Source organism: Zootoca vivipara, chromosome 17 (genome assembly GCF_963506605.1).
Source record: "Zootoca vivipara chromosome 17, rZooViv1.1, whole genome shotgun sequence".
Classification (NCBI taxonomy): domain Eukaryota; kingdom Metazoa; phylum Chordata; class Lepidosauria; order Squamata; family Lacertidae; genus Zootoca; species Zootoca vivipara.
The window spans coordinates 17,765,967-17,791,176 of NC_083292.1; the positions used below are offsets into that span (position 1 = coordinate 17,765,967).

The 25,210-nt window shown below is 48.1% G+C and overlaps 2 protein-coding genes across 7 annotated transcripts in view; one reads left to right on the plus strand and one right to left on the minus strand.

Moving 5' to 3' along the window:
• Positions 1-387: 387 nt before the first annotated feature.
• PLA2G3 (phospholipase A2 group III) lies at positions 388-15,545 on the plus strand. The gene is made up of 7 exons (XM_035098614.2): positions 388-518; positions 4,515-4,647; positions 7,191-7,325; positions 8,980-9,500; positions 12,627-12,756; positions 14,030-14,164; positions 14,724-15,545. Exons 1-7 carry the CDS (start codon positions 461-463, stop codon positions 14,881-14,883), a joined length of 1,272 nt encoding a protein of 423 aa, XP_034954505.1. The 5' UTR covers positions 388-460; the 3' UTR covers positions 14,884-15,545.
• Positions 15,546-15,671: 126 nt separating this feature from the next.
• INPP5J (inositol polyphosphate-5-phosphatase J) overlaps positions 15,672-25,210 on the minus strand; it is a 36,127-nt gene continuing 26,588 nt past the window's right edge. For 2 of the 6 annotated variants that reach the window (XM_035098998.2, XM_035098997.2), the window contains exons 10-13: positions 23,627-23,764; positions 20,750-20,827; positions 19,064-19,168; positions 15,672-17,554 (exon numbers count right to left, since the gene is read on the minus strand). In XM_035098998.2, the coding sequence (XP_034954889.2) occupies positions 16,931-17,554; positions 19,064-19,168; positions 20,750-20,827; positions 23,627-23,764 (945 nt within the window). In that variant the 3' untranslated portion in view covers positions 15,672-16,930. The remainder of the gene's footprint in view (positions 17,555-19,063; positions 19,169-20,749; positions 20,828-23,626; positions 23,765-25,210) is intronic. The other 4 variants (XM_035099002.2, XM_060269312.1, XM_060269313.1 and 1 more) reach the window with 2 other exon arrangements.

Below are 25,210 nucleotides of genomic sequence, written 5' to 3' on the forward strand. Positions count from 1 at the left end.
CGCCCTCACGCTGCCTCCGGGCGCCCTGGGCTCCTGGAACAAAGCCAACACCTTCTGCCACACGGTCGCCCCCGACGGCGACGGCCGCTCCCGGTTCCTGAGCTTCTTGTGGCGGCGCCCAGACGGGCTCCCGCCCGCACTGGTCCAAAGCGCGTGGGACTCCCGGGGGCGCCTTCAGGGCTGCGCTTGGAGGGCGGAACCGTCCCTTACCAGTCGCTACGCAGAGCTGTGCGCGCCTCCTCCACCGACGGGGCCCGGGAGCCGTCGAAGGCGCGGCGTCGGAGGGACCCCCCACGGCAGTCCTTTGGTACGCTCCTACTGGGGGCCGGAGCTGCAGCGACGGCTCGCCGCCTTGGACGCGCAGAAAGACGCCTGCAGGGCGCCTCCAGGGGAGGCCGGAGCTGGCCGTCGAGGGGTCTCGGAAGATCAGGGGCACAAGCGGGTCCGGCGGGGTTGGACTATGCCCGGGACCCTTTGGTGCGGAGCTGGCGACTCGGCAGGGAATTTCACCGAACTGGGTAAGGATAGTTGGAAGTGGGGCGGGGCGGGCGGTATTCAGGGAAATGGGATGGATTCAGTTTTGGCTCGCGTCGGATGGGTGCAGGGGTGCCAACTTGGGGGTGGAATTGTTGGGTAAGCCCCACCTTGCATAAGCGATCACACGACGCAGTGCGCACACGCACAATTTGAATGTGAATGCCCATCATTTTTAGGGGGGTCCGGCACCCTCAAATATTTTATTGTGGGGGTCAAAGCTCCTACAACCCCTAGGAGTTGGCTCCTTTGGATGGGTGAGTCCTACGACCGCAAGAGCAGCTGATTTCAAAACGGTCCTGGAACGTGGAGTACTGTACTAAGAAAGAGTTTCTGAGCATGTGCAGAGCGTTGTTCCTATCCTGCTGCTGAGTCAGTGCCGCCAACCGGGAGATTTCTTTGGGAGAAGGAACAGGCGCTCTCTCCAGACAAAACAACTGTAGTTTTGAAGCTGGAAGGCTAGTTCCTAGGGACAGATTCTGGAGGCTGATCAGTTATTATGCTCATATCTTCTTTTTCGTTTAAAAGTCTATTCTTCTATAATATGAAACTATTCTGTGCAACTCGCGCAGGGTCGAGCAATTATTCAGGCACTAGGCAACTTTCATACAACGCACGGCTGGCTTGCAGAACTCATTGCCACTAGATGTGGCTGGTGTCACATACGTTTAGATGACTTCGGAAAGGATGGGCTGCAAAATTAGTTTTAGGGCAGGTCATTAACTCCACCCTGTTTGTGATGCTGCAGGAGGCCAATAGTAGGGGGACCCAGAGTTAATGACCTGCAGGGCCAACTTAATTCTAGCTTTCTTCCTGCCCTCCTCCTCCTTGCTGAGCTCTACAAGGGCAACATTGAGAGGAGGAAGGTGGCAGGCAGGGCCACCCCCGGAACAGCTGAAAGTCCAAAGGCAGGCAGGTGGGGGGGTGACAGGGGCCAGACTGATGGGGCAGTGCCCCATTTGCCCTAATGCATCTGTTATTCATCCAGTGTGGGGAGAAGCCAAGACTGGAATCTGGGAAGCCGCCTTATCTGGAGTCAGATAATTGACTATATTAGCAGCCGCTCTCCCGGGTCTTTCTCCTACCCGTACCTGGAGATGCTGAGGGTTGAACCTGTGACCTTCTGCATGCAAAGCAGGGACTCTGCCACTGAGCCACCATAGATCTTCCCTTGAGCCTCCTTCTCTGATGCACATCTGAGTTCATCCAGGACATTGATTTCATTGCACCATCATGTCTGTCAGATTTTGGGGTACCCAAAGTTGATGTTAGTTTGGAACAGATAACAGCTATGTTGCCTAACACCCGGTTTAGTTGACAATGCCTTCATTGCTTCACTGCTTGATGTTTGCCATCCGGGACTTGTTTGGGAAGAAGGGCTGGATGTAAATCAAATAAATTTCATAAGGATCCTTTGGCAAAACCTCTTTCTGCTGTCGAAAGAGCAGAACTGTTGCCTCTCGTGTGCTGCAGTAGCCCATCCAAGACCACAAGGGGGCAGCGGTGACAGGCCGTTTCTCCGTTTTTTTAACTGCTGCTACTCCAGCCGTGATTTTTTTTTCCAAATTATTTTTATTAGCATTTTAAACTTTAATATTTCCATTCATTTCTTCATCTTAAATCATGGTATCATACAAGCAAACATCAGCAAAAACATACAATAAAAATAAAAAAATAGAAAAGGGAAAAAAAGAACAAAAAAAACCAAAGAAAACCAGAAAAAATAGAAAAAAGAAAAAAACCAATCTAATATTCATAACAGTTTCGTAACTTTGACTTCCCCGCTCCCCCCGTCCCGAGCCTAATTGTAACCCCTAATTGGCAATTTTCCTATTAAACAATTCTAAAAAATCTAATATCATACCAAACATCAAAATTCCATATAGCACATTAAAAAAAAAATTCCTTCTTACTCTGATTACTAATCCTCTAATTTTTCCCCTTTAGCCTCTTAATTTTGCTAAAAATATTCTAACTTATATAATCTAAAATTCTTTCACTTCAATTCATAATTAGAACTTTAAAAAATCCCCTCTCCTCCACCAGATGGCAATCCCCTGGATATCCCAACCAACTCCTTTGTTCAGTCCATTTCCAAACCATTTAATCAGTCCTTAAAATACAATAATCCTCTCATCCCACTCCATCTCTCACCCACTCCATCCCATCTTCTTCTTTCCCCCGGCCCCTCTGCCAGCCCCAGTCCTAATTCCCTTTTTCTTTGACGTCCCAATTGACATATTCTTCGCCTGGTTCTTGCCCCCCCTCTCTCACTAGGGAGGTTCGAATCCAGGCCATTTCTTTAGCATTTGACACAGCTTGCCTGTTTCCCAGAACTTGCTCTCCCCCTCTCTCTGAGAGAAACAGTTCCTGGGCATCTCTATACAGTGTAGCTCTTTTGTTGCAGCCTCCGTCCCGTGCTGTCCCTCCCACCGACTGCACTTCGATCGGTGTCTGGAGCTCCTCTTGTACTTCTTCTCCCGAAAGATTTGTGTTGTTACTTTCAATTGTTTCAGACTGTGTCACCATGTCATCAGAGAGGGATCGGTTTAATGTTGCAATGCATAACTTTGTAACTCTTGTATATTCTTTTACTCCCATCATCACCTCATGGACTTTTTCCCACACACTTTGCATCATTTTCTCACACATCATGTCCGATTATTTTGACTAACTCAGTCCTTTGTCTTCTCCAATTACAATATGGCGCATGGGGTGTTGTGGCCAAGAGAAAATCCTTGCTAGCTGGCCAGTGCAGCCAGGTTCCTGCCACCCCGCTGCCGGAGAGCTCGTTCTTTTTTTTAGACTCAAATTTTGCGGAGATCCAAATTAAAAAGTCCACTCACCTCCCCTTGGCTCCGCTACCACCAGGGAGGTGTTTTAATAAATTAATAAATTTTTTGCAAAGTCCAAAGTCCCGTTCCAGCACTATGGCTGCAGGCTCGGCAATTGCAGATTGGTTTCTCGGTGGGGGGGGGGGACGACCTCCGTTTTCTTTTGAATTCCCCTCCTGAGTCCGAATTTCTTCCAAATTAAAAAATTTCCTTACTTACAGGTCCAGATCATTGCTTTGGAGGTATCTAGCACCCGTTGTTGCCGGCTCGGAGCTTAACGCCTCAGAGATAGCGAATTGGCCCAAGGCTCCGTCCCGCTCTGCCTGCGCACGTCACCCCCTCGAAAAAAGGAGGTTGTCGGGCGGCGAACGGGGCTTGAAGGAGCTCCGCTGGGTATCCAGGTCCCCAAAAAGCCAAATTTGGGGGTTCTAAGGGTGGCCGCTTCGCTCGAACGGCTCATCCCCCCCTCTGGGGCGCCGGGAATTTCGGAGCCCGAAAATTCCCCGCCAGCTTTCAATGGCGGCTAGACCGGAAGTCCCCTACTCCAGCCGTGATTTGCAGGGCTGAGCAGTGGGTACAAGGAGGGAGGACAGTTCAAATGTCCTTGGGTTCAAATGAAGAATGCTCCCTCCCACCAAACTCAAAAATCCTGTTAGCGGCATGGCACTGTAGTCCGTTAAGCCCCAAATGCAGCAATAAAAATATTTTGTGAGTTGGAATACTGCGATTCTGGGTTTGCGTCCAATGAATTTCTTAAATCATGGTATCATACAAGCAAACATCAGCAAAAACATACAATAAAAATAATACAGCATGTAGCTGCTGTAAGAGTCACTGTTGCTTCAAGCACTGTTGCACCTACTCTGAGTAGACAACCCCTCCCCATTTGTGTTGTGGATGCACCCACAATCGCTAGAGCATCCTTTGACAATCGGGTGCCTTTGGGTGGACTACAACTCCCATGAGCCGCAGCCAACGGCAGCCCCACTGTCATACGGCTGGAGGGTGGCATGATTGGGAATCAGTGTTGTTTCCCCCGAGCATCTCCTTGCTCCTGTGGTCACTACACCCAGCCGTTACCCAGCCACAAGCTCTGGAGCTCTCACACCCTTCCTTAGCCTGATCCGAGCATTTTTTTTTTTGCAGGCGTCTTCCAAGGCCCAGATGTGTGTTGCCGGGAGCACGACATGTGCGAAGCTCAGATCTCTGCACTGGACTACAAGTTTGGGATGCGCAACTTCCGCCTGCACACAGTATCTCACTGTGAGTGTGATGAGCGGTGAGTATTGGGTGGCGTTGTTTCTAGACAGAGCATGGCTCTCGCTCAGTGAGCATGGCTCTCGTTATGAGGAACGGATTAGGGAGCTGGGTATGTTTAGCCTGGAGAAGAGAAGGTTAAGGGGTGATATGATAGCCATGTTCAAATATATGAAAGGATGTCATATGGAGGAGGGAGAAAGATTGTTTTCTGCTGCTCCAGAGAAGCGGACACGGAGCAATGGATTCAAACTTCAAGAAAGAAGATTCCACCTAAACATTAGGAAGAACTTCCTGACAGTAAGAGCTGTTCGACAGTGGAATTTGCTGCCAAGGAGTGTGGTGGAGTCTCCTTCTTTGGAGGTCTTTAAGCAGAGGCTTGACAGCCATATGTCAGGAATGCTTTGATGGTGTTTCCTGCTTGGCAGGGGGTTGGACTGGATGGCCCTTGTGGTCTCTTCCAACTCTATGATTCTATGATTCTATGATTCAGTACCTGATTTATGTATAAGCTAAACAAGCTATAGCTTAAGGCCCCACTCTCTTGGGACCCCCCAAAAAAATTAAAGAAAAAAAACCCTGGATGTACATTTCCAAAATATAAGATAAACAACAACTAAAATAAAACCTACAGGCAGCAACAGTGTTTTGTGTTGTGTAGGCTCCTATGATGTAAGTAATGGGACCCACCTGCTAGCCTGCTCCCTAAAATATCACTGGTTTGCTCATTTCTATATATAGGGTGCCTACATTCTGCATGGACAGGTTGGGTGGCAACATGCGCAAATGGATTTAGATACCTGTTAGGTCCATAAATTACCATATACAGTCGTACCTCGCTTTAGGTCCGCTGCGGTTTGAGTACTCTCGGTTTGAGTACTCTGCGGACCAGGAAGTGTTTACTTCCGGGTTCCACGATGCGCAGAAGCGATTTGCGCGGTGCGCGCATGCACAGAAGCACTCTATCAGCGCTTCGCGCATGCGTGGAAGCGGCACTCCGTTTGAGTACAGCTCCCCGGAAGGAATTGGATCCGTCAACCGAGTTACCACTGTAGCATATATTCAACACAAAAAACTGTGACAATTTGGTGTTGACAAAGGACAGCTGGACATATAAAGGGCCCCATTACCTTCAGTAGCTTAGGGCCTCATCAAACCTAAATCCGGCCCTGCTCTCGTTTCTCGATGCCAGAAGCCCCAGATCTTCAATCCTGCATGAGGCTTTTCTTTAGCCATTGCTCAGCAACAACACATGCTGCAAAGGCCTGCAGTTCAGTCTCCAGCACAGACTGAAATGGAACTTGGTTTATCAGCTCAGACAAGACATCTCTGCTTGAGACCTTTTAAAGTTGGGTTGGAGCAGGGAAACGAAAGACGAGCTGGTCAAAGCCTCTATGATACACTGGGCAATAGATATAGGGCGCAATATGGAAACCTCTGGGGGAAACTTTGGAAAAGCAATTTGGAGCTTATAGCATGTTATTATTTGAAGGGGAACTACCTGAAAATGATTTACAGATCCTATTTAACTCCGAGTAGGCTTGCTAATATGTATAAGACTGAATCAGATAAGCCCTGGAGATGCAAAGACGTCGAGGGTACGTTCTTTCATATGTGGCAGACCTGTAAAAGGAGAAGAGTTTTTAAGGTCTTTTTGGTTGTTGTTTGTTTTCTTTTTTTTTCTTTTTTTCTGCTTGGAAATCTTTGTGTGAGTTTTTGTATTTTATGTAATTTTTGTGTGCTTTTTTCCTTTTCCTTTTTGATATTAAGTGTGTCTTTTAAATTATTAAAACAATAAAGAATTTATATTGGGGGGGGAGTATTGGGAAATAATCCATAATGAAAAAAACCTTTAAAAGTACTTTTCCAAACAAAACAAAAAAACCAGAGTCCTTAAAAAAAAAAATCCTTCAGTAGCACCTTAAAGACCAACTAAGTTTATATTTTGGTATGAGCTTTCGTGTGCATGCACACTTCATCAGATACAGTATCTGATGAAGTGTGCATGCACATGAAAGATCATACCAAAATAAAAACTTAGTTGGTCTTTAAGGTGCTACTGAAGGAATTTTTTTATTTTGTTTCGACTCAGACCAACACGGTTACCTACCTGTAACCAGAGTCCTTTTTGTTGGGGATAATTCAGACTGAAATTCCCGGGTGTCAAAAAAGGTTATGTATACTGCTACTGCGGCCCGTGTTTTGTTAGCCCCAAAATGGAAAACGAGCGAGCTCCCAGATAAAGAAGAATGGCAACTTAATCTGACAGAATATGCTCAGCTTGCGGACCTAATTTATAGAATGAGAGAACAAGAAGAATGTATGTTTAGAGAAGATTGGAAAACGTTTATAGAATATATGGGAGGAAACTGTGAACACCTGAAAACGCTGGCAGCATTAAGATAAATTCAACGGTGTGAATACGTTTTGATAGATGCAATAATGGAATACTGAATGGTATAGGTTTTGTAAAGTATGCAGGGGTTTATGTTACGCAAAATGAACCATGGAAAGAGGAGAACGGGAGTCCACCTGCCCTGATGGTTGCTTTGCTTCCATTGACAGGTTCAAGCAGTGCCTGTTGGATCAAAACGACACCATCTCCAACCTCGTGGGCATCAGCTTCTTCAACCTGCTGGAGATTCCCTGCTTTGTCCTGGAGAACACTGAGCAATGCCTGGAATGGCATTGGTGGGGTGGGTGAGTGTTTGGCCCTCTCTGGTCTTCCCTGGCTGTAGGGGGCTTGCTTTCCCTCTAGGTGGCGCTCATCTTATTTTACCCTGTGCGCTGAACAATTAATATCTCTATAACTTTATCTTTATATCCTTTTTACCTTTTATCTACCAATCTACAGTAGTACCTTAGTTCTCAAACTTAATCCATTCCGGAAGTCCCTTCCGAAACCAAAGTGTTCCAAAACCAAGGCACGCTTTCCCATAGAAAGCAATGCAAAATGAATTAATCCGTTCCAGACTTTTAAAAACAACCCCTAAAACAGCAATTTAACATCAATTTTACTATCTAATGAGACCATCGATACATAAAATGAAAGCAATAATCAGTGTAAAAGGTAAAGGGACACCTGACCATTAGGTCCAGTCGTGACCGACTCTGGGGTTGCGCGCTCATCTCGCATTATTGGCCGAGGGAGCCGGCGTATAGCTTCCAGGTCATGTGGCCAGCATGACAAAGCCACTTCTGGCGAACCAGAGCAGCACACGGAAACACCGTTTACCTTCCCGCTGTAGCGGTTCCTATTTATCTACTTGCATTTTGACGTGCTTTCGAACTGCTAGGTGTGCAGGAGCTGGGACGGAGCAACGGGAGCTCACCCCGTCACAGGGATTCGAACCGCTGACCTTCTGATCAGCAAGCCCTAGGCTCAGTGGTTTAACCCACAGCACCACCTGGGTCCCTATAATCAATGTACTGTACTATAAAATATATTTTTTCTTACCTGCACTGGTTGTTTGGATGGGGGGGGGCTTTTTACCCATTTCCGCAGTCACACAATCAACCAGTAGCTGAACAAACAGTCACAAAAACAAATTAACCAAAAAAGCCTCAAAAACAAAAACACCAAATAAATAGCAAAAACAAAAGTGCCAAACCTAATCCGTTCCGGAAGTCCCTTTGACTTCTGAAATGTTCGAAAACCAAGGTGCAGCTTCTGATTGGTGCAAGTGCCCTGGAAACAATAGCTGTGACGTTTGGCTTCCGAAAAACGTTCGAAAACCGGAACACTTACTTCCAGGTTTTTGGCGTTTGAGAAGCAAGGTGTTTGAGAACCAAGGTACTACTGTATCTGGTTTTTCAGATTAAAATTTTACAGTCACATATCCAACATCCAACATAAAAAAAAGATTCCAAGGAATCTCTTGGACTTCCCTCCTCCCCTTTGTGGGTCCTATTGCTAATCATTTCCTCCTGCATCTTTTATGATAATCCAAATCTTTTCCCTCTCCATTATGTCCCAAATTCACCATTAAACTACAAGTGATATTCCAATCCTACTAACAATTTTAACTCTTTACAATGGTCTTTAAGATAAGTTATAAATTTTCCCCATTCCTTAATAATAAAATTTGGTCTTCCTGATTTCTGATTCTTCCGGTCATTTTAGCCATTTCAGCATAATCTGCCAACCTGATCTGCCATTCTTCTCTGGTAGGGAATTTATCTCCTTTTTAGCTTTCAATAACAAATATATTTTCAAAAATGCCTGAAGCAGTATATTATTTAAAAGGCCTGTTGCTGGCTTGGATTCACATGCATCATTGGTGTTAGAAGTGGGATTAAAAGTCAAGACATCACTCCTGCTCTTAAGTCCTCCTCCTCCACTTTGCCTTTCCAGGTGCAAGGAGTATGGCCTGAAGCCATTGGCTCGCTTGGTGGAGCAAAGCCACTACCATGCCGCCTTGCCATACGTCGAGAGCTCCAGCCCCACCACGCCTCCACCCCCACCCAGAAGGCATTGGGGCAGGGGCAGGAAGCACGGTTGGAAGAAGAACCAGAAGCACCGGAAACATCCGGAACAGGATGCCTCGGAGAGCTTGCGGCTGCACCCGGAACGCCCAGGCGCCTCGGATTCTGTGACTCAGCCAATCTTGACCTCCAAGCTGGATGGGATCGCACACTTCCCAGTACGCACCAGTCCGGAAGCGGTCTCCGTGAACGAGGAGAGAGTGCCTTTGCCACCTACCCTCAGGACTATGTCAAAACAAGACTTGTCAGGAGGCGTTCATACGACGGCACGTTCAGGTGTGCAGAAAACCCATGTGATCGCCGAAAGGCTACCCAACAAGGCAGGGCAGGAAGGGGTGTCGCCGTCTGGCGCCAGCAAACACAACCGCACTCGTAAACCAGGTAAACTAGGTGAGTAAATGGCTGGTGGGAGGGGGTTGTGTCTGTGCTTTCTGGTGGGGGGTGGTTTTTAGGAGGTAGAAGTATTTGGGAATGGGGTGGGGAGCAAGAGGGCAGATTGTGAGAGAGAGAGTCTCCCCCCCCCCGACTGTGTTAGAATATGAATTGCCTGGGTATAATTACAACTGAAGTCCCTAAAACTCGGAAAAAACTTCTTTACGTACACACCTGCCGCAGCACAGATTTTACTTGCACCAAAATGGAGAACAGATGTAGTGGCAACGAAAGCGGAGAGGCACATTAAAATGTTGGAATATGTGGAGTTAGCAGGCTTGACGGGCAGAATAAGAAATCAGGATGCTAAAATGTGTGAGGAGGACTGGAAAATATAGAATATATGTGAAAAATTAGTATACAGTGGTACCTTGGTTCTCAAACTGAATCCGTTCCGGAAGTCCCTTCCAAAACCAAAGCGTTCCAAAACCAAGGCACGCTTTCCCATAGAAAGTAATGCAAAACGGATTCATCCTTTCCAGACTTTTAAAAACAACCCCTAAAACAGCAATTTAACACGAATTTTACTATCTAACAAGACCATTGATCCATAAAATGAAAGCAATAAACAATGTACAGCCGTTACACAATCAATCAATCAATCGCTAGCTGGACTGGGTTCCACACAGTCACAAAAACAAAAGAGCCGCAAAAACAAAAACGCAAAATAAATAGCAAAACCAGACAGACCTCAGTGTAACACTCAAAACGGAAGTGTAACACTCAAAACGGAGCACGTTCAGCTTCCGAAAAGAGTTCGCAAACCGGAACACTTACTTCCGGGTTTGCGGTGTTTGGATTCCAAGTTGTTTGAGTACCAAGGTGTATGAGAACCAAGGTACCACTGTAAACAGACAAACGATGTAGCAAGTCTCGAGTAAAGTTCTACAGCGTAAGCCAAAGCAAAAGAGGTAAGGAGAGGAAATGAGAAGGGTTTGGAAAACTTAAAAAGACATGAGAGGGAGGGAAGATAAAAGGAACCATGGAATGGAAAGGAAAGGAAGCCCTTCGGCGCTTTTGTATGAATTAGAATATGTAATAGAAAAGCAAATGCAAATATATATAATATGAATTGCCTGATGATAAGGACACAGGAGGTCTTCTGGGTCAGGACAAAGGCCCAGCCAGGCTAGCATCCTGTTCTCTCTCCACTTGTGATTTCCAGCAACTGGTTTTCAGAAGCGTCGTTGCCTCTGACACTGGAGGTGGACATAGCCATCATGGTTCATAGCTGCTGAATTTGTCCAATAGCTCAGTCAGTAGAGCAGGAGACTCTTAATTTCAGGGTCATGGGTTCGAGAGCCACATTGGGCAAAAGATTCCTGCATCGCAGGGGGTTGGCCTAGATGACTCTTGGGGCCCCTTCCAACTCTTCCAGCTGATGATTCTTTTAAAGCCATTCACGTAGCTGGCCATGCTTGCCTTCTGCAGGTACAAGTTCCCCATGGCTCAGCTATAAGTTGCGTGAAGAACAAATTTCTTCTTATCTGTCCTGAATCTTTCACCAGCTCCATTGGAGAATCCAGAGTTCTAGTGCTTCTGCTTTCTCCATACTGTGCATAAGTTTGTATATCTATCTGCGAGGGCCGTTGTCCATCCCAAGCCTTTGACCAAAAGGAAATCCACCTTCCCACACCCCTACTTTTAACTTTATGGAATTTGGGGGGGGGGTGTCACAAGACATAGAAGTGGCCACCAGCTCAGGTGGCTGTAAAAGGCTATTATGCAGGTTGACAGGGATCTGTCAGAAGCTCTTACCTGCGCTGGCAAAATGAAGCCTCCACATATGGAGGTGGTATGCTTCTGAATATCAGGGTTCTGGGTACAAATGGAGAGAAGGCTGTCACTCTTCACACCTTCCTTATAAGCTGGAGGTGTCTGGCTGTCCCCTGTTGGCAACAGGATGCAGGTCTGGGCCAGAGGGCCAGTCTTTTGACGGCATGCAATGAGTCTGTCCAGTACAGGGGCATACCCTCCAACATTTCTCCAGTAAAAATAGGGATGTCCTATTCAATATTTTTATTTTTATATTTACTTACTTACTTACTTTATATATTTATTAATACCCCACCCATCTGACTGAGTGGCCTCAGCCACTGAGTGGCTTTCAACATATGTAAAAATATAATAAAACAATTTTATTTTATTATTTAAAAAACTTCCCTATACAGTGGTACCTCGGTTTATGAACACAATTGGTTCCAGAAGTCTGTTCATAAACTGAAGCGTTCATAAACTGAAGCGAACTTTCCCATTGAAAGTAATGGAAAGTGGATTAATCTGTTCCAGATGGTCCGCGGAGTACTTAAACTGAAGCGAACTTTCCCATTGAAAGTAATGGAAAGTGGATTAATCCGTTCCAGACGGGTCTGCGGAGTACTCAACCTGAAGCGTACTTAACCCGAAGCATGGGTGTAATTGGTTCCGGAAGTCCGTTCATAAACTGAAGCGAACTTTCCCATTGAAAGTAATGGAAAGTGAATTAGTCCGTTCCAGATGAGTGCACGGCGTTCATAAACTGAAAATTCGTAAACCGAGGTGTTCATAAACCAAGGTTCCACTGTATAGATGTCGTCTTCCCTTCAGATGTCTTCTACCTCCCCACCCCAATATTTTTTTACAATTTTCTTTTACATTTTAGAATATTCATTTAAACAACCTTAAAATATCAATGACTTCCTCTCTTCTGTTTCCATGGTTCATTTTGCATAACATAAATCCCTGCATATTTTATATAAACCAAACCATTCAGTATTCCATTATTACATCTATCGAAACTTATTCACACTGTTGAATTTAATCTTAATGCTGCAAGAGACTCAGGTGTCTTCTGAAGGTTGTCTAGTTACTTATCTCCTTGGCTTGCATAACTCCATACCTTCCAGTATTTCTCTGATGAAAATAGGGACATCCTAAGGAAATGCGGGACATTCCAGGATCAAATCAGAAACCAGAACGGCTCCTGTGAATCTGGGGCTGTCCCTGGGAAATAGAGGACACTTGGAGGGTCTGCAGGGGCTTGACTACCACCTCTGGGATTGTGGGCTCCTCCTGATTTTAACAGCTCCCTGCTTGCCTCACCAGCCTGGTCGCGGAGCTGCAGCTGCTACAGACGCCTGGACCAGTGCCCATATAGGATCGGGCCCAATGAGGTCAAATACCAGCTGCACAATGTGGACTCCCGCACCCTCTTCCACTGCAACTGCACCCGCAGGTAAGTGCCGGTGTTATCCTTCCAAACCCCCCCCCCCCATCCAAATTGCACCATCCCTGGGGCTGAGCATCTGAACTGATGGGTAGGAAACCCCTGGGAAGGAGGCCACATAGCCTGTAGACTTGGAGGAGGTGGGGTCTTGTAGGCCACACCCATTTCAACCCGCTTCTTGGGGCATTTTCAACTGATGGTGGTCCAACCTTCCTTGGAAGACTTCCAGGGAGCAAGACTCTAGGGTTGGGAGGTGGGAGAGAGGCTGCTTTGCATGCAGAAAGTCCCAGGGATTGAACCTAGGACAGGCATCCCCAAACTTCAGCCCTCCAGATGTTTTGGACTACAATTCCCATCATCTCTGACCACTGGTCCTCTTAGCTAGGGATCATGCGAATTGTAGGCCAAAACATTTGGAGGGCTGCAGTTTGGGGATGCCTGGCCTAGGATCTTCGGCAAGCAAAGCAGATTCTCAGGTGGCAGAGGAACCCAAACCCCACGGCAGGTTCCCAGGAACGGATAAGACAAGGAAAAGTCCTTACCATCTGCTTTTTATTCATTAATCACAGAGAGAGGCTTGGAAGGCAGCCTCTTGGGATAATGGCGTTGTCCCGATTGACTATCTACCCCCCTTTTCTCCCACTTCATTTGCCATCTCTTCTAAGGGTGGCGCTGAGGGCCCTTTGCTTCTGAGCCCTTTACTCTCCTACTTTCAAGGCTCACCGGCTTGCAGGAGAGGGGGCTCTTGAATGCTTTCTAAAGACATTGTGTCCGTCAGCTGTCTCCCTTCTGGTGCTGCTTCCTCCTCCTCCTTTCCCATTATTTCCCAGCTTTCCCCCTCATCTTCCTCTGAGTTGTGACCTCCCTTAATCCCCTGTTGTAATTCTGAACTGTCTTCATCTTCTCTGGAAGGGTCAGGCTAGGGAGGAGGTCTCCACCATTCCTCTTCTGCCCAGTCCCTGTCACGGATGCTCTGCCACTGAGCTGAAGTCATTCCCCAGAAAATAAAGTAGGATTTTAGCCCTTATGGTTCTGAAAAGGAAGAGCTAGATTAAATAGGAAGCTGCCCTATTCCAAGCCAGACCTTTGGTCCAGCTAGTTCAGTATTGTCTACACAGACCAGCAGCAGCAGCAGCTCTCCAGGGTTTCAGGCAGACATACCTGGAGATGCTGGGCATTGAACCTGGGACGGCCACGGGGCTAAATCCTTTCCCTAGGCTTCCTGACTGGAGGGTTGGTGTGGGCGAATGTCTCTGGCTTCTAAGCCTTTTTCTCCTTACAGGCTGGCCCGGTCCCTCCGGAGGACGAAGGGTCCCAACGAGGTGGAAGAGGAGGTTCTGTCTGGCTACGTCTCCTCCTCGTGTTTCGTCTTGCAGAGACCTCCAGGTTGCATGGAAGGAGAGGGCGAGCAATCCAAGTGAGTGGCCTGTTCGTTGGGTAAAAGGTGGGCTTGGGCTTCTGGAAGGGAGGCTGGAGGTGGGGCCGACACGAGGCACATTGTTGCCCTAAGAGGCTACAGCAGCTAAATATCCCTGACTGGCCCTTATGGTTGTACCTTGGAAGTCGAACGGAATCCGTTCTGGAAGTCCGTTCGACTTCCAAAACATTCAGAGACCAAGGCGCGGCTTCCGATTGGCGGCAGGTTTGCAGTGTTTGGGTTCCAAGTTGTTCGGTTCTCAAATGCCTTGGTACTCAAGGTACCACTGTAGTCCTAGTTACAGGTAGGTAGCCGTGTTGGTCTGACGTAGTCGTTGATGTAATTGAGGAAATTCTGACTTTGCTGAAACGGCCTAGCATGAGTCTGTGTGGCAGAGGTGATATTCTAACTAGGGTCCTTCCTGTTCCCATTCCTAGTGGCGGACCCGTTCTTGGGCGTTTTTCTTCAAAACCCTTGGCAAAAAAACCCCCCACAATAGAATTCCCCACCCCATTCCCCACAGGCAGGGAGGGCTAATTGGTTACTATTTCTCTTGCAGTTGCATTGATGTGGGCAGAGCAGTCCTGGCCCCGGCACGGCACCTCACCAATCGGCTGGCACGGACGCACAGGGGCTCCCGCCTCAAGGTGAAGCGGCAGGAGTGGGCACCCCCCAGCCAGCCTCTCCGACTGTTCGATAAATGCATGCAGCTGCTGTGAAGGCGCCCACCAGACCTGGCCCCACTGAGCCGCAGGCAGTCTTTTCCTTTGGACACTGATGGGGTGGGGGGTGAAAGACCCCGGAGTGGGTTGCAGCTGAGCTCGGCCCCCATGAAGTGGACTGCCCTGGCTTGACCATGGGGCTGCCTCTACTTCTGCTGATGTAACCAAGGATACGATGCCGCACAGCTGTGCTGAGCACAGCAGGGGAAGGGACTTCCCTCCAGAGGCTGAGAAACCAGTGCTTACCAGTGCTCGCCACCAGCGCAACTTTGTGCAGAAGAGGCCAAGAAATGGCCCTGTGGGGGTGGCGTAAAAGGGCTCCCTTTGCAGGGGGTGTCTTGACATGAGAACAGACTCTGCTCATCTTCAGCAAACAAATCGGTTCCAACTCCTTTGAGGACCCACCGGGCGTGGGGGAAACATTGGATTACGTGGCATGGAACGGAAGTGGGAGGGGGGAGGACCCCTGCTTCCCCCCCACCAAGGAGAAATGAGCCCCTCCTGCTTCCTTTAACAGTGTATTTATTTAGAAAGCTCTTGCCGTGTGTCTTGTAGGATGTTGTTGACTCACAGCTGGACGTACCCCAAACTCTGCACCCTTGTTTATAATTTATTGGGAAGGGGTGGTTCTTGCTGGAGCTACTGTAAATAATGTACTAATGAGTAAAAGTGCTTTTTTTTCTGTATGCCTGGGCTCTGCTTAGCAAAGGGGAAAGATGCCTGAATGCTGAGGGGGAGAGGTGTGAACACAAATCCTATCCCACGTTGGCAGGGGGGTGGGGGGTGCTCTTTGCCACTGCCAGTGAGAGAGAGAGACACACAAATGCAGTCATCCATAGGTTGGTTTGTAGATGATTTTTATTTTTATTATTATTGGAAAGGAGGCGGAAGGGAAAAGTGAGGTAGGACAGATTGCATCAACTCTGAACTCGTCCCAGCGAAGGTCATGGATCTGTCTCGGGGGAGGCCAGCCCCCCCCTCACCCTCCCCTTTCCCCAAACCCCACCCCCAGGCAGCTTTCGTCATTTCTGGTTCCAAGGCACCTTGGTCACATTGCCCCGACAACCTAGCCACACATACTGCCCCCTCTCACACACACACACCCGTTCCTTTTTCGGCTTCCTGGGTCAGAGTCCCCCCCACCCCACCAATGGTACCCAAACTCTCCCCACTGTATCTCCATGATCTCAACTGGGTTGCATCCACCTCCTTTCCTCCAGCAAGAACTTTCTGCCATTTGCAGTTCAGCCCCCCCCCCAAGCCTTGGGGGGAAACACCAGCTGGGCCCTAACCAGACCTGAAGCACCAGCTTCATGCCTGGGGCCCACACCTGTCTCCAAGAACGCTTGATTTCCCATCCCCATCATATTGCACGTTCCGTATTTCACTTCTTATGGTCTCAACAACTTCCTGCAAGCAGGCTGGGCCTGGTCTTGCAGCAGCCATTGAGTCCAGCCAAGCAGAGCTTTTGCAACCAATAGCAAAAGTGTGTCTTCATCCCGTACCCAGCCAAGCTTCTGGCATGCACGCCTCTTTCTGCAGCTGCCCATTCCGCTGTACTGATCAATTGTCCTCCCATCGGAAGTGGCAAGCTTTCCGCTGCTTCTTCCTCCACCACCACCATGCCTCAGGACAAGAGCAGAGATTGTGCTAGGAGAGGAGAGTAGAGCTCCATCTCAACACCAAACAATGTTCAATGGGGAAGGGAGTTCTCACCAAAGGATGGTCTCCCCCCCCCCCAAAAAAAACCAAGGAGTGGGGAGTTTCTATGGGTGAAAAGGCCGAGGGGGCTGAGGGCTTTTCACTCGTGATGTTCAGCCCCCTATGCACAGGGAGGGAGGAAGTTGATTGTCAAGCATACTCGAGTTGGGAGACGGGGCCTGACAAATGGCAGCCCCCTTCCCTGGGTCGTCGTGTCGCACACCAGGAGAGAAAGACACACACGGAGCAGAAAACTGGCAGGTAAAGGACACAGAGATAACACTGCAAGCTCACTACACGGGATGGTTGGACAGTGGGCTCACAGCAGCCGGCTGCGTCTCCCTCAGTGTCCCACCTCACGGCTGTGGTGGTTTGGACTATGGTGGTCTGGGGATAACCCCTCCTTTGGGGAGGTGCTGAAGAGGGTGGCCAGGGCCACGGTTGGACTGGTGGGGCTCATCCTGCGGGGAGGCAGGCCCTGGTCGGCACTCTCCCGCCGGGGGCCCATGACTTGATCGATGGTTTCCAGGCGCACAGCTGGCAGCAGTCCCAGGTTGCGGGGGTCTGTGCGGGCCAGGGGGTTCTCGTCAAAGCGCCAGGGGCTCTGGAAGCGAGGCCCAGCGAGGCTCTCTACATTCTGGGCAGCCTCTCGCGACTTGGAGCGTTGGCGGGGGCTGTCCTTGGAGAACTGGATGCTGGGGATTTCGCTCTTGAGGATGCTGCTGCCCCGGCGGCCCTGGGGTGAGGGGCTGCGGCTGGCCGCCTGGTCCCGGCTTGACGAGCGCAGGATGAGTCCATGGAACTTGGCCAAACTGGGGCTGCGGCTACGGTGACCCTTCATCTTCCCAGGGCTGGGGCTGCGGGATTTGGGGCCCAGGAGGACCAGGGTGCTGTCATCCTCCTCTTCCGAGGTGCTGCTGGAGCTGTCGGTGGGGCTGGTGGCTTGCTCCAAGGTGGGCAGTGAAATCTATGTGCAGGGAGATGGAGAGAGGAGAGAGGTCAATATTGACTTGGGAAGGCAGGGCCCAGCTACTCCCCACTACCTGATAAATTTTGGGCTGGACAGGTTGAGAGGAGGGATAGGGGAAGAATTTCAAATCTATCTAATTTGCACCTAACGAAGCAAGAAGCAAATCAAAACACAGCCAACCTTCACAATCTGCTCTTCTCCAGATTTTGCAATGTAAGGCGTACGGAAAAAAGGCATTTAATAGTGTAAAGTGTGCATAGCAAAATGCATTATGAAATTTGCAAAATGAAGCAAGCCATCTCAAAGTTTTTATGCTTGGTTTACTAAACACCAGTGAAAGCACACATACTGAATTAGGTTCACTCCACAGGGCAATAAATGCAAATTACCCTGTGCAAGTTATCCCAAGAAGTTTCCAGTTCATAATTTCCTGGAACATAGGAAACATGCCTCAAAGTCAGACAGACCCTGGGCCCAGCAAGCTCTGCACAGGAGCCAATTCCTAGGGGCCAAGGTCCCTTCAGCTGCCCCACTCCCCAAATAAAACATTTCAACTGCCAGGCCCACTTCTCAAGTTGATGAGCATTGCCATTCAAATGGTGGGGGGGGCACATCTTGTTATTGATTGTATGGGGTAAAAGGTGGTGCTGTGGTTTAAACCACTGAGCCTCCTGGGCTTGCCATTCAGAAGGTCAGTGGTTCGAATCCCTGCAACGGGGTGAGCTCCTGTTGCTGTCTCAGCTCCTGCCAACCTAGCAGTTCGAAAGCACACTAGTGCAAGTAGATAAATAGATACCGCTGCGGCTGGAAGGTAAACAGTGTTTCTGTGCACTCTGGTTTCCGTCATGGTGTCCCATTGCACCAGAAGCGGTTTAGTCATGCCACATTACCCAGAAAACTGTCTGTGGACAAACGCCAGATCCCTTGGCCTGGAAGTGAGATGAGCGCCGCAACCCCATAGTCGCCTTTGACTGGACGCAACCATACAGGGGCCTTTTACCTTTATATGGGGGGGGGCGGTTACCTGAGCCCACCAATATTTTATTCAAGTTGGCACCCCTGCTGCTTGGTATTGTCCACAATGACTCCCAGTTGCTCTCCAGGATTTCTGACAGGGGTCTCTCCCAGTCCTACCTGGAGATGTCAGGGATCAAACCCGTGACCTTCTGCATGCAAAGCAGATGCTCTACCTACTAGAATCATAGAATCATAGAGTTGGAAGAGAACACAAGGGCCATCCAGTCCAACCCCCTGCCAAGCAGGAAACACCATCAAAGCATTCTTGACATATGCCTGTCAAGCCTCTGCTTAAAGACCTCCAAAGAAGGAGACTCCACCACACTCCTTGGTAGCAAATTCCACTGCCGAACAGCTCTTACTGTCAGGAAGTTCTTCCTAATGTTTAGGTGGAATCTTCTTTCTTGAGCTACAGCACTTTCCCCCAAACTCGCATTGCTGCTTAATGTCAAATAAGCATCCCTCCTGCACACCTGTCTCTGTGCTTACCTGGAAGGGCTCTGTCACACCCACCAAACAGCTGTAACTGTTGCTGTAGTAACCCAGGATATATTCGCCCTTCCCTTTGGGTAGAGACTCCTCTGGAAACAGTAACTAAACATTTGGGAAGAGAAAACAGGAGACAGCTATAAGGGTGGTCAAGAGCAGCAAGATGCCAACCTAAACAGCAGAGACCCAAAGGTGGTGGTTTCTAATGAAATAATATGCACATTGTGTGTGTGCTGGTTTTGACCTTTAAAGCCCTATGCGGCTTGGGACCCTCGTACCTACGGGACCGCCTCTCCTGGTATGCCCCGCGGAGGACCTTAAGGTCCACAAACAACAATACTCTGGAGATCCCGAGCCATAAGGTGGCTAGATTGGCCTCAACTAGGGCCAGGGCCTTTTCAGCATTGGCCCCAACTTGGTGGAACGCTCTTTCACAGGAGACCAGGGCCCTGCGGGATTGGTCGTCTTTCCGCAGGGCCTGCAAGGAGGAGCTATTCCGCCTGGCCTTTGGGCTGGACTTAGTCTGACCCCTGTGTTTTTCCTCCCTCATGGCTTGGATTTATGGACTACTTAAAATGAGGCTGCATTTTAAATTTTAATATTGTATTTTAATCTGTATTTTAATTAATTGCTTTTTATGTTTTATTGTAATTTTATTGGTGTTAGCCGCCCTGAGCCCGGTTTTGACTGGAGAGGGCGGGGTATAAATAAAAAAATATTATTGTTGTTGTTGTTATTATTATTATTACTACAAACTTTAAATCACCGTTTCCCAAACTTGGGTCTCCAGATGTTTGTTTTTTTACTACAACTCCCATCATCCCTAGCTAGCAGTACCAGTGGTCAGGGATGATGGGAATTGTGGTCAGAAAAGAAGCTGGAGACCCAAGTTTCGGAAACCCTGCTCTAAATGATAACATAGGTATCAGTAAGAATATCATACAGTGGTACCTTGATTCTCAAACGGCGAAAACCCCGAAGTGTTCCGGTTTTCAAACAATTTTTGGAAGCCGAATGTCCAATGCGGCTGTCGGCTATTGTTTCTGGGGCACTTGCACCAATCTTGCCACACCTTGGTGGTTTTTGAACATTTGGGAGGTAAAACCGACTTCTGGAACGGATTGAGTTTGGCGCTTTTGTTTTTGCTATTTATTTTGCGTTTTTGTTTCTGAGGCTTTTTCGGTTTGTTTGTTTTTGTGACTGTGTGGAACCCAGTTCAGCTACTGATTGATTGTGTGACTGCGGAAATGGATAAAAGCCCCCCATCCAAACAATGACTATCATCAGTGCAGGTAAGAAAAAAAAGTAATTTTAATTTTCATTATCTACAACACCGTCTAATTTATTTTATAGTACACAGTACATTGATTATTGCTTTCATTTTATGAACCAATGGTCTCGTTATAGTAAAATTTATGTTAAATTGCTGTTTTAGGGCTTGCTTTTAAAAGTCTGGAACAGATTAATCCGTTTTGCGTTTCTTTCTATGGGAAAGCACGCCTTGGTTTTGGAACGCTTTGGTTTAGGAACAGGCTTCCGGAACGGATTAAGTTTGAGAACCAAGGTACCACTGTATAATCCAACACGTCCTATTATGCAGCACTTCAAATACGTACTCCCATGATATCATAATGCAAAATTGTTTACTGTTACCCCCCCCCCAAAAAAAATCTTGTATTCCCATACCTGGTAAACATTGCTTTCGGCGTCTTCTTGCTTTGCCCAGACATAGGCAACATAGTCCTTCAAGTGTCGGAAGCCCACCTGGGAGAGGGGAGAGAGGGAGGGGTCCAGAAAAACATCACCAGGGCTTTTTTTCCAGCGGGGTTGTGCATCCTCTCCCCCACCAAAAGAAACCCCTGACAGCCCTCCTATTATTGAATCTTCCAACCACAGGATCACTCAGCAGTTTAGAGTATGGTGCCGATAAGGCCAAGGTTGCAGGTTCGATCCCCGTATGGGGCAGGTGCATATTCCCGCATTGCAGGGGGGGGTTGGAGTAGAACTAAATGATCATCAGCCGTCCCTTCCGACTCTACGATTCTAGAATCATGACACTGCTGTAAAGGGTCTGGGAGCGTCAGCTCTTGAAATAAAATAAAATGAAAATTGACTGTAATTTGGAACCTGTTACACACACACACACACACACACACACACACACAGAGAGAGAGAGAGAGAGAGAGAGAGAGAGAGAGAGAGAGAGAGAGAGAGAGAGAGAGAGAGAGAGAGAGAGTAATATATACGGATGGGATGCAGATGGCGCTGTGGTCTAAACCACAGAGTCTAGGGTTTGCCGATCAGAAGGTCGGCGGTTCAAATCCCCGCGACAGAGCGAGATGAGCACCGCAACCCCAGAGTGGTCCGCAAATGGACCTAATGGTCAGGGGTACAGTTACCTTTACCTTTAATATATACAGTGCTTTTCTTCTAAAAAACTGCTTAGGGGTACAGTACTCTCATTTTGACTCAAGAAAATCACCATTTTATAGTTCAAATCGGGGGAAATAAATACAGTAAATTGACAAAAGTACAAAGATTCACAAAATGTTTAGGGGTATGCATACCCCTGCGTCCCCCCCCCAGAAAAAAAGCACTGAATAGATATACTGTATGTGTGTGTGTGTGTGTGTGTGTGTGTATACACACACACACACACACACACACAGAGACAAACCACATACACATATACATATACATATACACAAATACAAATGAAATAAAGTAAAATAAAATTAACCTGCTTAGCCAGAGGGATTTGGGAAGGGACATAGCTCAGTAGCAGAGCACGTGCTTGGCATATACTGTATAGGGAATCTGCTTCAAACTCTAGCACCTCCAGGTAGGCCTGGGAAAGACCCCTGCCTGACTCCCTGGTGGGGACAATACTGAGCTAGTTAGACCGGGGGTCTGATTTGTCAGAAGCAATGACCCTTGGCTAGGTGACCTAAAGATCTGATGCTGTAAAAAATGGCTTTCCTGTGGACACCAAAACCTTCGGGTTCCTGCAAGGATTTTGCCAGCCTTCGTTTGTGCTGTTTCTGAACCTCCCACAGCACAAAGCAAGCATCGCTGCTGATCATCGTCATCATGTGGCTGTTTCTTGCTCCCTCCACCCTTGCAGTATGAATAATTTCGATCAGATGCCTTGGAGGTCTGGCCCTGGGAATCATCGCATTCTGGAAATCATCCTGATATTGTTTTAATCCTAGCTTTTCCCCCCAGAGCAGAGTAGAAAATGATCTTGGGAGAGCCTGAGTAGACCAGGTGATTCAAAGTAATCTGCTTTATCTTAGCCTCAGCCTTTGCTACCTGCAGTAGGGGGAATAATAACGCAGTCCTACCCAATAGGGCTTTTATAAGAATGGTAGCAGGATTATGCTTGGAACACTTAAAAACATTGCATTTGTAATAATTACGGTTCATCCAGGCTGGCTTTTGCAGTCAGGGATTGTAAAATATTTATCGGCTTCCTGACACTTTCAGTGGAAAGAAATTCAATGAGTAACAAAGAGCTTCATTAATTGCTAAAACCACACCAAAAATAGCAAAGGATTGTGATGTTATTAGATCAGGTTGTCAAAGATAAAACACAGTAGACAGAACTGTCAGGTTAAATAGAACATCATCTGGGCCGCCTTTCTGAAATGTATGTGCAGAATGCAAAGATTGGGTTTTTTTCCCACCCCACCCCTGAATTTCTTAACATCCCTTCCTGTTGTCCTTTGAGAAGCACTGAGAGATAGGCTTCTCAACATGTCTCTTAAAAAGCAGAGACATCACCTTGCCGACAAAGGTCCGTTATAGTTAAAGCTATGGTTTTCCCAGTGGTGATGTATGGAAGTGAGAGCTGGACCATAAAGAAGGCTGATCGCCGAAGAATTGATGCTTTTGAATTATGGTGCTGGAGGAGACTCTTGAGAGTCCCATGGACTGCAAGAAGATCAAACCTATCCATTCTGAAGGAAATCAGCCCTGAGTGCTCCCTGGAAGGACAGATCGTGAAGCTGAGGCTCCAATACTTTGGCCACCTCATGAGAAGAGAAGAATCCTTGGAAAAGACCCTGATGTTGGGAAAGATTGAGGGCACAAGGAGAAGGGGACGACAGAGGACAAGATGGTTGGACAGTGTTCTCGAAGCTACGAACATGAGTTTGACCAAACTGCGGGAGGCAGTGCAAGACAGGAGTGCCTGGCGTGCTATGGTCCGTGGGGTCACGAAGAGTCGTACACGACTAAACGACTAAACATGCACACACAAAAAAAGTTGTTTTCTTTTATTCTCATTCTTCGTTTCGTCTTTACAGTGATGGCAGAAAAAAGGAAAAGGAATTGGGATATTGCATGCAGGAAAGGTGAGCTTTGCAAGAGGTCAGCTGCTGTGCGGGGGGGAGGGGAGATAGGTTGTGCAAAATCTCACAGTGCGCATCACAGCCCATTCTCCTGTGTGCAGAAGCAAGCACACTCATAGCTTCTTTTATTTGATACGCTCTGCTCTTGTGTCGCTGCAGCCCTCGGTCAGGTGTGACTGGAAAACCACTGTGTGTGGCAACAGCCTCTTACCCGGTAAAGGGCAACCCAGTCCCAGGAGCTGCGGTGATAGCTCGAAGACACCTTGTACCAGGTGACCGCTTGTTCCGGTTTCGTCCACTCATCAGCTACCTGAAGCTCCACCAGTGGCACGTCAGCCCTGGAAGCAAACTACCAGAGAGGGAGAAAAGGGGGAGCAGGTGGTCATACGAGCCGGGCTTTGCTGTGTTCGACAACTCACAGCAACCTTCTAAGGCAGCGGTTCCCAAAGTGGGTGGTACCATCCCCTAGGAAGCGGTGGGATTACCTAGGGGGACACCAAAAGGCAAGGGGGCAGCAGGGGGGGTGCTGGATGTGGGATGTAATCCATTGGAGCAGTCAAATACAACATTCCTTGTTTTCCTAGAGTGGACATTCCAGTCAGTATAACTTCCTGCTCCATTGGGCTGGAGCATCCACCCCCTGAATGTGACCAGGGGGGTGGGCGTGACCCTGGCTGACTCCATAAAAGAGCCGAGTCATGCAGCCACTTCTCTCTCTTGAACCCATGGCTGCTCTCCTGCAGCCATTTTGTTCTCTTGATGCTGTTCTCTTAATGTATTTTGCTGTCTGCTGGCTCTCAGCCAGCAGCACAAGGGCTCAATCCCCAAAAGGGATGAATTCACACTACGTTCTGTAACTACAAGCTAAAATCTGCCTTCAGGGATCATACTGTGAAATGAATGCGAGTAAACCTCTTGTTACTTTTAAGGAACGACTCTTGTGTCTTTATTCTTTTAAGAGGGATCAAAGGTGTCAGAGAGGTTGCTGGCTACCCTCAAGCAACGACACTCCAAACCATCTTGTCTTTAGTGCTTTTATTATGCAAGCTATTTACAAAGCAAGAGCTTCAGGAAAACATGGCTACACAGTGCTATCAGATTCTCCCAATGGCGCTTTCCGGCTCCTCCCCCAGCAGAGTAGTTTAGGGACCCCAAATCTCCTCCCCCTGCGTTGGCGGAGCCGTTGATCGCCTCAGTTCCGGGGTGAATTTGAAAGGACGCTCCTCTGCTGTTTCCCTGCTGAAACTGTCTACTGGCCCCTCCTTCCTTGCTGATATCACAGGCTGCAGGAAGGGCTCTGGTATGCTGCCCGAGCCCTGGCCCCCTCCGCTCCCTTCCAGCTTCCTTTCTCCTGTCCTTCCACTGCTGTCCAAGCCATTGGAGGAGCTGGATTTGATGGGGGGTGGCTGCTCCCTGTAAGCCCACCCCATTACAAAAGGGGACACCAGGAATAATCCAGTCTGATCAAGCCAGACTGGATTGCTTAACTAAAGAGAAGCTTAACTAGCTTCCTGCTGTATCTGCTCTGCTACATGACTCACTAGCATGAGTGAAGGAAGGATAATATTTAATCAATATATCCTCTCCCACTGTCCTTAACATTCCCACACTGGAGTAGTAAATGACTATCAGGCTTTAACAGCTGGTATCATGAGTTCATCGGTTTTGTGGGGTTGAACTAAATACAGGCAACCCCTGATTTGCACGGGGATTGTGTTACATGACTGTGTAGCACATGTAAGCTTGTCATCACGCCCGTTACACCGTCTTCCAGGTCCGAAGAGGGTGTGTGCAT

Excerpts from the sequence above, each read along its gene's own strand:
- PLA2G3 (XM_035098614.2), top strand. The coding sequence starts at position 461 with ATGCCCGGGACCCTTTGGTGCGGAGCTGGCGACTCGGCAGGGAATTTC. Across the intron at positions 519-4,514 it reads AGGGAATTTCACCGAACTGG|GCGTCTTCCAAGGCCCAGAT; the intron begins GTAAGGATAGTT and ends TTTTTTTTGCAG. Across the intron at positions 4,648-7,190 it reads CACTGTGAGTGTGATGAGCG|GTTCAAGCAGTGCCTGTTGG; the intron begins GTGAGTATTGGG and ends TTCCATTGACAG.